The 13,049-nt window shown below is 38.4% G+C and overlaps 1 protein-coding gene across 3 annotated transcripts in view; it reads left to right on the top strand.

Moving 5' to 3' along the window:
• Positions 1-13,049, top strand: part of AK8 (adenylate kinase 8) — a 98,082-nt gene that overhangs the window by 27,329 nt on the left and 57,704 nt on the right. For all 3 annotated transcript variants that reach the window (XM_019510714.1, XM_019510716.1, XM_019510715.1), the window contains 4 exons: positions 1,659-1,730; positions 2,891-3,091; positions 7,062-7,193; positions 10,215-10,304. In XM_019510714.1, the coding sequence (XP_019366259.1) occupies positions 1,659-1,730; positions 2,891-3,091; positions 7,062-7,193; positions 10,215-10,304 (495 nt within the window). The remainder of the gene's footprint in view (positions 1-1,658; positions 1,731-2,890; positions 3,092-7,061; positions 7,194-10,214; positions 10,305-13,049) is intronic.

Here is a 13,049-nt window from a genome sequence, read left to right as displayed (position 1 = left end):
CCCTTCCCCCCCCCCCCCCCCCCCCAAAAAAAAAAAAGAAAGAAGAAAAAGCAATAAATAAAGAATAAAGAAGAATTTCCTAAATGGGTAAAATGTGTTGGAGAAACTGGAGGAAATCCCATGAGACCAGAGCAAATAGTAGGATTGTAGGTAAACAGGATCCAGGTCCACCAAAAGATATGGGCAGCCTATGGGACTTTTAACTCCATTTTCCCTTGTTTGGCTCTTGTCATCTTAGACTTTGGAGTCTTGTAGCTTCCAGAAGACGCCAGTGAGTGGCAAGCAAACAGCTGTGCTGCCCTGTGTCTGTATTACCAGAGAATTCAAACTTTCTCTGGCATCAGAACCAAGATCTCAAGGATTCTACCTTAATTAATGGTTAGGAAGAAAAGTATCCCGAAGAGATACCAAACCCTTTCCTTTGTGTAGTAAAAGATTATATACAGCTCATTCACCAAACACAACATGAAAAGAGCTTTGAGTTTGATGCTACAGATGAAATCTAGTGTAAGTTAAGGGAAGGATTATTCTGTGATGATAAAACCTTGAAGAACAAGACCTTGGCATCCACTCTCACCTACTTTGCAGAAGTAATTAGTAATTCATTTAGTCTTAAAGCCTAGGGACCCATCTGAAATGCAAGAGGAAAAGCAAAATTGCCAGGGACCAGATGAAAATAATAAGGTTCACAGCTCAGTTTTGGCCAAACCAACTTGCCCAAATTATAGTCAACAGGGATTTGATGATTTTGCCACTTTGGATTTGATTGTATACAACTCCGCATGTACCAAAGGGCCAGAAACACTTTGATAATATTTGGGGAAAATATATACAACCAAATCAATCCCTTAGCTAAATTTTTTTAATAAAACAAAAAAAGATTAAAACGTCTCTTATCTAAGGTGTATAAATACCTTAGCAGGGAGCAAAGGAGATTAAATGTCTATTTAGTATAGTGGAGAAAGACATAGCAATATGCAGTTGCTGGAAATTGAGGCTAAACACGTTCAAATTAGAAATTAGGCACAGTCAAGGTGATTGCCCACTGAAACAATGGAAGGGAAGTGATAGATTCTCTGTATCTTTGTTTCTAACTCAAGAGCAAATGTCTTGTAAAAAAAAAGTATGTGAGAGCCAAAAACATGTTGAGCTCAATACAAAAGTAACTGGATGAAACGTAATGGTTGGTGAACTCAGGAGGTCAGACTAGATGATCTGCTAGAACCTTGTAACTTTAAAGTTGATGAATTAGTATGAGTGAGGAAGAACCTTGTGAATTACTGTTAACAACTGCGGGACCTCATGCAAATGACAAAAGCATTTGGGTTTGGTGAACTTAAGTGAATGATGATTTTAAAAAAGGGGAGATGAATGTGTCACACACAATACACTATGGGCTGTGCATTTTTTTTTTAAGTATAGTTTCCTTTAAAAATACTATCTCATGGATAGTTTTGTCTGAGATATCCCTTAAAATCAAACACACATGGGATAGTACAGGGAAGTGAAAATAATGCAGCAAATGGGGAAGACAGTTAAATGTGCATAAGTTCCATCAAGCTATTCTTAATGACACAGCATACTTGGAAAGCAGCTTCAGGAAATGCAGTCCATGACTAACCAAAGGTGTATTTTCATTCTATCTCCTTGGTGCTTAGTTGTGCTGTATGCTCCAGACGTGGTGCTGATTGAGAGGAACCTTGGGAAAAGGGTTGATCCCTTCACAGAAGGTGTGGTATGTTTTTGTTCCTCCTTGCCTCTGGGGAAAATGTTTCTCTCAACCCAAAAGAAATTGAAATGTTGATATTCTTAACACCTTTAAATATTGTCCGTTTAACATATGAACAGATAGTGTGATTTTTTTTTTTAAATCAGGTTTTAAAAAATCATTCAATATATATCAGTCCCTAAGTCAATACAATAAAGGAAAACATGTGAAAGACTCATATTGCGGTAAACAGCAGCATTCTGTAACAGCCCAGGTCATTCTAAGGTGAGATCACTTGATAGCCATTTTTAACAGTTTGCCATGGCATTTTTGACAGACCTTGAATGTCTGCCTCACTGTAAAAGCCAGTTCTCATGAGATGCAGGGCCTCATTTGGGTAACCTCCAGTATGGGGACGTTGAGTGGGGAACCCAGCCTCAGAGCCTGTGTTCAGTGTTACTCCCACTAAGCCTGCAGGAAATTGGAATGGCATGCTGTGGCTGAGCCTCACGTTACTCCACAGGACTCCATGTCAGATGGTTCAAGAGGAGCATTGAGTAGGTCATGCTGAACCAGAGAAATAGGAATGATTTTTTTTTTTTTGCATTAGGGAAGGGTTCCCTGACCTGGTGAAGGTTCAAGGCTGAGTCAGGAAATCTAAGACTGGTTCCCAGCTCTGCTATAGATTTCCCACATTACTTGGGGGAAATTCACTTCATCAGCCTGCACCTCAGGGTAGTTGCTTGGAAAGCAGAATAAAAATACTTTAGTACTGGAAAAATGTTTTGAGATCCTTGGGTAGGAGTGAGGGACACCCATGCGATATTCATTCCTGCTTCTTCCACTCCTTGATTGTGCCATACAGGCACAGCTGTGCAATGGGAGTGCTCAGTGTATTAAGCAAGCAGACTCATTGCTGCACCCTATTAAGGGATGCAGAAGACCCCCACTAATACCCTCACTGCCACAGGGCTGGGTCATTATCACTATCTGCTTTGTGGCACTGCACAACCTTGGAGTGCTGATTAGGAAGCTGTTGCTATGCTCCTCTCCCATGTCCCGTCCCAGGTAAGTGCTAAGAAGATTCTAAATCCTGATAATAGTTGCACGCGTTTTTGCTAGCTGAACAAATCGTACCACATCCTTTTTTCCAATGGAGCCTAACTGCTGTCTAACTTCTAGAGGTGTACCATACCACCTTTGACTGGCCAAGCGACCCTCTGGTGCAGCAGCGGTTGGTGGAGCCAGAAGGTGTATCTGAACAGGAGACCTCAAAGAAACTGCTGGATTATCACAGAAATTTCCCTGGGATTTTCCAAACCTTCCATAAAATATTAAAATCGATCAATGCAGACCAGCCTTGTGCAGATGTCTTCTCACAAAGTAAGTATCAACTCAGTGCATTTCAGGGAAATTCAGCAGCTGACAAACTTGGATCTGAAAGTGATTCTCAGCCTTTGGCGAGAATTGTGCCGGTTCCCAGGTCTGTCAGTGCTGACCGCCTCCAAATCAGTCATGTTTCCTGTTTCAGCCTGTTCTTTTGTACAGTCAAAGCATCCAGGGTTCACTGCGAGTCTCAGTTCCTCGGTGCTCACACCCACTGGGTAGCACTCATACAAATAATCTAATCGGGAAGCCTAAAATTCCAGGCCTAAAAACTTGCCATATCAGTACTTGTACACATACTGAAACCACTGCTAGAGGACAGACAAACAGCACAATTACTACATGGTAAACTGATTTTCCTGCATAGTTAACTTGAAGGAAAGAGATGACTCAAATCCCTGATGTTTGTGAACCTATGGTAAATGTACCACTTGAAGAAAATATAGTAGCGCTTTCTCCGTATCTGTTGCCAAAACCAAGTTCATCTGTAGGTAGCCAAGCTTTTAATGTCACCAACTGCCTTAGGAGAGCTGGCTGTGTGTTCAGCTCCTCATAATGGTGCTAACTTGCCAAGGAATAAGGTCCAGGGTAAATATAAATAACTTTAAAGTATTCAGGTTTGCATCCATTTCCTTAGTCTCCTTACACAAGTCTACTAACCAGTAGTAGTAGTAGTTGTAGTTCAAAGAAGGTGGCATATTGTTAATTAACAGCTGCCTGCACTAGTAGGTTTGCTATACAACAATCCCCCATTTGCTTTTGTTTGTCTTTACTTTGATGCAGTCTGCTATTTAACATTGATTCCTTGCAAGCAAAATAAGGAAACTGCCAATAAGACCGACTGATAATGTGCATAGTAGCTGTCAGTTTGTTGTTGGTCTATTATAGCCTGGTAATTTTGCATCTCAAAAAAGTCTTTTTTTAATGACAAGTGCTGCACTTTTAAGATAAACAACAACGAAGTTTATATTCTGAATTTACACATTAATTACCTCTAAATTACTTAATTAAATTTAAAAGTTCATATCATCATTCATAAAGAATTCATGCCTTGAATTGTAAAATAAAAATGTGAGTGCCTGAATATTAATTATTATTAATTAATAATGTAGTGAGATAAATTGAAAATTGGAATGAAAAAATCCTCTCTAGATCTTTTTTTCTGCAGTGCATCAAGCAGCCAGATATTTTTTTTAAAAGAATAATTAGATGTGGAGACTGTCTGGGGGATCATTACTCCTAATTAACTTGGTTATTTACTGCAAATTAAGCATCATTTGTAAGCAGGGTGGTTTGCCTGTAGTGTTTGTGCTTTTGGATGTGCTAGGTTGTGGAAAATGCTTGGAATAACCGAAGCATTCTTTAGTTTGCTGATATTTGGTTTTGGACATTTATGTGGTAAACAGGCTATTTCCTTCCTAAGATTTTCCATTATTATTTGTCATGTGTATGTCATGCTAGTTATAGGGGTGAGTAAAAGAGTTGAGAAATTTCAGTGGCATTAGCATTTTGAGAGTCTGTGGGCCTGATTCGGATTTTACACCATCTGTAGACCAGCATAACTCTAATCGCCTTTAATAGAAGTACTCCTGATTTGTTCTGGTGTAAGCATGATCAGACCTGTGTCCAGTATCTTCACTACTATAATATATCCCACCATGGCTTATGGTTTGGAAGTAAGGGATGTGTGAGCTTCCATGTGATTGCAGCATGATTCAAGTCATGATTCATGATTACTTAGTCTAGAGAAGAGAAGACAGAGAGGGGATTTAATAGCAGCCTTCACAGCCTTCAACTATCTGAAGCGTGGTTCCAAAGAGGATGAAGCTAGACTGTTCTCAGTAGTGGCAGGTAACAGAACAAGGAGCAATAGTTTCAAGTTGCAGCAGGGAAAGTTTAGGTTAGATATTAGGGAAAAACGTTCTCACTAGGAAGGTAGTAAAATACTGGAACGGGTTACCCAGAGAGGTTGTGGCATCTCCATCTTTGGAAGTTTTTAAGACCTGGCTAGACAAAGTCTTGGCTGAGATGATCTAATTGAGGCTGGTCCTGCTTTGAGCAGGGGTTTAGACTAGATGATCTCCTGAGGTCCCTTTCAGCCCTCATTTTCTATGATTCTGTAAGTGAGTTTTAAGGACTATTCCACTTCACAGGCTAGAAATGCCAGTACTGTATCCTGCTATCAGTGCTCAGACTTCTTCCAAGTAAAGGAGGTGTTTTGTATGGATCCAGAAATGAAATATAAAGAGGAATAATTAAGCAAGTGATTTGTTAGCACATTAAAACTATGTAAAAATTCTGGTTAAAACACCGATCCCTAAAATGCCCAAGTGGAGTGAAAGACTTGCCTAAAATATTCCTGTTTATAAGAAAATTGATACAGTTGGTACAGTTGTTGTACCTGTTTCAGTAGACCTAAAGGCATTATTGTTACAGAGACTCCACAACCTCTTTGTATACTGCTTGTTTGAATTTAAAGCTATCTGAACTGACGTTAACACCATGCATGGCATTTGAAGGTAAGATTGCAACCTGTGTAGGTATGCCCACATTAGCTGTAATCCACCTAATGTGAGTACAGTAGCACTGACAATGAGATAGTATGGGTTTGAGCATAGGTTAGCAACTCGGTCATGTATCCAGGATCCCCAGTGAGTTGGTACCGCCATGCTGCAGTCCGTGCTGTCTGCCTTCACTGCTTTAGTGGCTGCGAAAGGAGTTTAGGAGCTGAGGATAATCAGCACTTTGACAGACTTTATACTGAACACTGTGATCACTATATATTCCCACTACCCAGCGAAACCTGCCTGTACCTTCTCACTGACCCATCAAGTTGTCTTCTGAGAACTTGCAACAGGATTGGGGATACTATAATGCAGCAGTTTGGCTTATTCTATTTGTATTTTATAGTCCTAAACTAAAATAAAGAGAACAGTGGTCATGCCTGCACCACAGTCTTACTGTGCCAGGTGCCAACACCCCCAAATACACCATGCTGCTCTGTGTAGGCTATCTACCCAGTCAGAAATGGTGTAGCTTTGTTTGTGTAGCACTGACTTGAGATAATTAGCCTTGCTGAATGACAGCTCTAGTTAGACCAGCTCTAGGACTGCTAGGACATTGCTATCCCACTTCTAGTTCAGGAGGTAGACAGCAAGGAGTAGTGTGGCATGTTTGAGGCAGGATACCACTGCCTGAAACAGTAAGTTTGAGATATAGACGTGATCGGCATCTCCTGCCCAATGCAAGACATGAATAGAAAAAATAAAATGATGTCCCAAAGTAGAGTGAAGCCAGTGTGAGACCAGCAAGGGGCCCTTACCTTTCATACAAGAATGATGTGCGCAAGAATAAGATCACATTTAATTGTGTGTCATCAGTGCTATATCACAGTGCCATGAAACGGTAGTGCCACAGATACTTAGTATATTTTAAATAGGCATTATTAATCGCATATTGAATGAGTGAATGTCATGAGATGTGAGCATTGCAAAATGATCACCTATGTTTGTTTATACATTGTGGAAAGTGCTAAATATAATTATTTTCTCTTTGGTGTTTGCTTGGTAAAAGTGCAGGTATCAAGTATATGTCTCTTAAAAACTACACACTGAAAGTCAAATTACTAATTGAAACTAATTGAAACTACTTGTTAGAGTTTTTTGTGATTCACTGATAAAAGACATTTACATGAAAGCTATGTATAATTTAACTGCACTAGGATTTCTTTAGGGCTTGCCTTTACAGTGTGGTAAGTAAGTTGTAGATAGAGTATGTTGGTTACCTTGGAGTCCAGGCCTCAAATAGTGCCTCTGTGTACACCTGAGATGCAAATAAATGATGACAATAATTACATCATTTGACAAAAAAAAAAAAAGAAATTGATCAATTAGTGTTGCTTTTTGGAAAAAAAAAAAACCCAGTTAATGGATTTTAACTGTATTTTTGTCCTTCTGTTACATTCTAGTTCTTACCTATGTCCAAACCCGGCATCGATCAGCTGCCCCCTTTACACCACGGATTCTCTTTTGTGGACCCCCAGGCAGTGGGAAGAGCCTGCAGGCAGCACTAATAGCTCAGAAATACGGCATTGTCAACAGTAAGTTCTCAGTAAATATGCACTTTGCTCCATTCCCTCTTTCTCTCTTTTTGATCATTTATCTTTTGCTGTCTTCTTTTCTTCCTTGCTCATAAAATTTCCCTGTTAGTCCATCACTGTGGATGTCAAATTTTTGGGGGGGCTGAAAAGTCTTGCAATAAAAAATATTAACCAATAAAAACATATATCCTGTGCCAAACCAGCTCTAACATTTTTTAGTCATCATTTTTTACACCCTTTAGATCAGTAGTTTTTCATGTGTTATACTCCTGTGAACAGTCTGTAGTGCTCTGAATTCCTCATTGCATCTGTGGGTCTTGCATAATGTCTTTGCAATTTCACATGCCTACCTTGGATTGGGATGCTTTTAAAAGAAAAAAGGTTCTCAACTAGGAGGAAGACTGTAAGCATTTTAAAATAGTACCTTAAAAAAGAAACATATGAAAATGATGTTTCTCTCCCATTCATGAGGGGACCGCAGAAGATGCCAGATGGGGTTTGTTTTGGTGCATGTTAATCGTCTCAAATGCTTAAAGTAGGCTGAATTAGCACATAACTGGGTGATAGAATCAATCATGCAATTTGCTGTCACACTATAATATTTTGGAGTACTGAAGAATCTCAGATTATTTTAAACAAATACATTCCACTCCAAAACTGAATGGATCTCAGTTGCAACCTCTCCTTAAAGTAAGCAGGTGTAATTAGTGTCCTTTGAACACATGTAAAAATAACATCATAATAATTGAAAGTACAAGATTGTAGGGAAGGGGGAAAGCAAAGCAAACTGTCCTGATCCTATCATCTATATTGATGTAACACATCTTTATAGGCTAAAACAAACTCTCACTGAGTTCATGGAAAGCCTTCAGTGGGTTTAGATAGAGCAGGTAGTCCCAAGACATTATTTATGTGAATAGGAACTACAGGATACCTTTTCTGTTACCTGCCCCATATCCAAACTGTTTAGTAGATCTGGGCTAAAAAACAGGAGTTGGGGTTAGAAAAATTTTTTTTTTTCTCAAAATGTTCTGTGGGAGAGTAGAAGAAACCCTAACCATCACTAGACAAAAACAAAAAAGGTCTCCAAAAAAACTGCAGATTTAGTGGAAAAATCCAATTTTCTGCCAAAAATCAGTTTTTAATAGCCCTGCTATTTATGCTAATCCTAATAATGGGACCAATCTGGGCACTTCTGTGTGATTAAATCTTGGCATGACTTCTATGGGAATTCCATGCGTGGTTTGCATTGAAACCTGGACCCATACATTCTGTGACATCCTTTCAACTAAAAGAAAAGATTTGCAGGAATGAGTCCAAAATTGATATAATTCCACATAAAGTGAGTAGACTTTAGATCTAAGTATGTACCAATTAGAACTCTGGCCCTTTTAGTTATTGTTTTAACTAATTGTTATTACTTAGCTATGTCAGAAAATATATACTATATCTACCATATATGGTATCTAATAAGAGGGTTAAGAAGCTTTATAGTTTTTAAATTCTGCAAAAGATGAAATCTGCAAAAGATCCAGTAATACTTATATGTCATGAAATACTTTAATTCCAGTATGTTCCATATTATCTTGCATGTATTTTAAACAATGTTTTATTAATAACATCATCAGTAATTAACCAATATGTACTGATTAATAGTTCATCTTAATCACAGTGTTGCACATTTTTGTACCTTAAAACAGCTACGTGACTTTGTCTACAACATGTTACAGCTAATACTGATACTTAGAAAAAAATAACTCATTATAGCTGTGATTCACCTCTGATTTCAAGATAGTACTCTGAGCACATGCTTATATTTAAATCCATGTATAAGCACCAAACTTTATTTTCAGTCTTAAAACACATATATAAAGCATGCGCCTAGAATAAGGATGGATGTAAGCACTGGCTTACAGTGCTTTCCTCAATAGGGGTGTATACATTTAATTTGAATAATAATGGTACACAATTGCCAATTAGGAATGCATTTGTTTTTACAAGACCAACTAACGACTGTTAATATTTACAAACTTTCATTGTTCCTTAAATACTAAACTTCCTCAGCATTGTCCAACATATATTCTCTATAGAGTGGATTATTTGGTGAATTTGGTGAATGGGTTTGTTAATAGTAATTAAGATGATTTTAGGCTTAGTTACACTGCCATTAACATCAGTGGGATTTAAGTAATTGATTTTAGTAGGAATAGAACTGGTTCTGGATTATATATTGAAAGATCATGCTGTAATGCATAAAAAGGCACTGCTGTCTCATTTTTAGCATAAAGATCTGATGGTTAGGATATGCTCTGGCTTTATGCCAGTCCCAACCTTTCCATGCCTTACTTCCCTCATCTGTATACCAAGACTAACATATACCTCTCATACACGAAAGTAGTGAGGCTTAATTAATTTGCTTAGAAGAAAGGTGCTATACAAGTACAAAGTATTATTTAATGTGCAATTGTCCTGACTGGTACCTTAATTCTGAATTTCCTGGTGTTCTGTGTGTTTGAACTCTCAGCCATAATACTGCATTAGTACAGCTTTTTCAGTGTAATTCTTGCATGATCATTAAATGATCCAGGGGGCCACTTTTCCAAACTGCATATCATCTTGCACCTCCAGCAGAGCAGTTCAGATGCTGTTCAGCAGGTGTAACTTTATTCAGTAATTATAAGTTTATAAAAAGTGAAGACTACCAGCTATCCCTTGAGTTATTATTTCAGTAACATATTTGATTAGTATCTTTCTGTCTGCCTCCGTTTTTAATATGTTCCTTGCCAAATGTATTCTTTTTTATTCAGTATTCTCCCCTGCTCAGTCTCTGCTTTTTGCTTTGCTTGGCCAAAACAAAACAAAAAAATAACAACAAGAAAACCCCCAAACCCAAAGCCCCCACAACTTTTATTTTATTCAGTGACCTTTTTCCAATATGCAGCTTCTTGGGGGGGTTTCTTTTCTTTCTTGCTTCCTTTTTAAAATTTAACCTTGTGTCTTTTTGTTCCTCCTTCCTCTTAGTTTGCTGCGGGCAACTGCTAAAGGAAGCTGTTGCAGACAAGACGAAACTTGGAGAACTCGTTAAGCCTTATTTTGACAATGGATGCCCAGGTAGGGCATGTTGTCATCTTACTGCACTGTAGTTATGCATTTATGGGAGAAAATAATCCAAGGGTAAGAGTCCCTTTGTCAGATTCTGATCCCAGTCATATTGGTATCATTCTGGAAATACTTCATTGACTCTGTTTGGTTACTCCAGTTTACACCAGTGTGTAGCAACTTTGTTTGCTCAGGATCTCTTAAAAAAACCTGAGACTGAATACCTGTGCGAGTGAAGCGCAGACATTTTACAGACAGATCCCAACATTAGAATTACACTGTCTTTTTTTATTCCTAAATGAAATTTAGAGATCCTGGCTGTTTTTTCATTAGCCTTTTGTAAAGCATATTATTGTTTCTTTTTGTTTTAGTTTCAGGCAGGCTATGATCAAGATTGTCTGGTTTCAAATGCATAATTTATGTTATAAAAAAATATATATATATTTTTTGGCAGTGGGGTGAGCTAATACATAGGAAGACTCATGTAATGTTGCTTCCGAAGCATGTCAAGTAGTTACATTGAAAATAAATGGTAAAGATTGCAAGCTCCTCAGGGCAGCAGCCGATTTGTATTTGTCTGCTAAATGCCTTATACTTTTGTGGTCCTCTATAAATAATCATCCTTAACTAGCAAGAAGACTCTTCTACACCAAAGGGTAAGTTGTATATTGATAGGGGGAAGGAATGCCTTAATTTTAGGACTACAATGACCTAGATATTTGAGGAACACTTGGTCCTTTTTCTGGCAATATGCCAAGTAGTAACCAGAGGAACAAATATAGGGAGGCAGTCTTGCTGAAGATAGAGAAATCTTAGTTAAGCTCCCGTATTAATGGAGTTTTGAGCAAACCCTCTCTGAGCGCACAGAAATCTGCATTGTCTTTTATTTTCGGTAAGGAAAGCCATTTGGTGAAGTGGAAAACCCAGGAAGTCTCCTCTTTTGTACAGTAGCTTAATTCTGAGACTGAATTACACAAAGCTGAAGCATGAGCCTATAAAATTAACTGATGTTCCCCAGATAGCATGTCAGGAGATTTGGGACTTTTCTAAGCATTTTGCAAAGGCCTCTGGCAGGCTGCACTTTTGGTATTCTGTCCCTCCATCAGTCACTTTGTCAAACCACAGGGTAAGAGCTTTAACTTGAAACTCCATCTCCAGCGAATGGGTCGTATTTAGTCCTGATGCATTCACTCGGTGTAGTTCAGTGCACGTGACATTATTGTGACAGCAGCGTGGGCATAAAGAGGAACACGCAGGGCTCCTGGCAGAGTGGGTTACAATAATGTACTTGCTTCTTCCATCACCAGTGCCTTTCAAGCTTCTAGCTGCCATTTTTAAGGGAGGCTTCTACAACATTTTCATGTTAAAGATATTTTCACAGGTGGCCATCCGATTCAAGGGTAGGAGACCTATATTTAGTCAGAAAACAATCACAGATAAGTTATTTATGCATAGGATTAGCTTTATGCCTGCAAGTAGTCCCACTGAAGTCAATGAGTCTGTTCATGCATATGATGTTACTTACATGCCAAAGTGTTTTCAGGATTAGGACCTATGCTCTTTTCACAGTTCACAGTACTTTTAGAAACCCATGTACATTCTGTGTTTTCACTTTCCCCTCAGCCCAATAGACTAGGGAATAACTATTGTAAAGACATGCCTCTCTAGATTTCAGTTATGGCTGAGTTGGGAACCTGGGTGAATTATATCCTCAAAAGTAAGTCCTTTAAGAGCTTTGCCATGAATGCTTTGTGTGCATTTTGCAAAATCCTTCTTAACCATTAAGATTTCTTTAGAGAAGATACTGGAAGCATCTTAATATAATTGGCAGCTTAAAATAATTGGAAAGATACTAATGTGTAGCCAGTCCAAAATTACACACATCCTGAGTCCAAGTGAGCTGATTCCACTCCAGGAAAATGAAACTGGAATTATAATTTCTTCCCCAAATTAGGGACTATTTCAAATATTGATGAATTTATTTGGATTTTCTTCATGTAACATGTAAAGATATAACTATTTAGGGCGTAGGTATATTAGTGGGAGTCACAACTATATTTCTGTGTGTTGTGCTGAAAAATTCCCCCATAGTTTTTGTTTATACGGACATGTATTTTTGGTGGGGCATACTACCAGATTAAGGGCTGTATAAAAATAGGTATTATAAAGCAGTACCAGAAATAATAAGTTCTGTCATTTTGCTAATCCTCCTCTCTATGGGATAACAAAGAATGAATTTACATTAGTAAACACTAACAAGAATTCATTACTGCCCTCACAAAGGCCTTGGAGAAAATGAAAAAGCATAGTGCAGTGCGGAGGGAAAATGGTGAAGAATCCCACAAACATGGTGCAAAGCCGCAACCAGGTCGAAACAGAAAAGAAGCATATGTAATATTTGGCCGAATTTAGTTTTGAGAAGGACCTGTTCAAAGTGACTTAATTGGCCACTACCTGGCAGTGCTTACAAACGGAAAGGCAGTTAATGTTTGGTTTTTGGGACCAGTTTTGGGACTGTCATCCCCCAAATATCTGGGGACAAAAATAATGACAGACACAACTGGTGCCATTTTAGGATCCGCACAGAACAATCCAGTCCCATCTGTTCCTAAGCAAGCTAGCTCAGATACCAGTAGCAATGTAGCTGCATTAGAGTAAACCTTCTTCCAGGCTAATTTTCTGCTTATTGCATCAGGGTAAATGGCTTTGGGTGGAGCACTGTATTGATATGGCCATGCTGGTTTTGATACTTACATT

This window comes from Gavialis gangeticus, unplaced genomic scaffold, assembly GCF_001723915.1.
Source record: "Gavialis gangeticus isolate Ggan-Ray unplaced genomic scaffold, GavGan_comp1, whole genome shotgun sequence".
Lineage (NCBI taxonomy): Eukaryota > Metazoa > Chordata > Crocodylia > Gavialidae > Gavialis > Gavialis gangeticus.
This window is presented reverse-complemented; position numbering and strand designations above follow the sequence as displayed.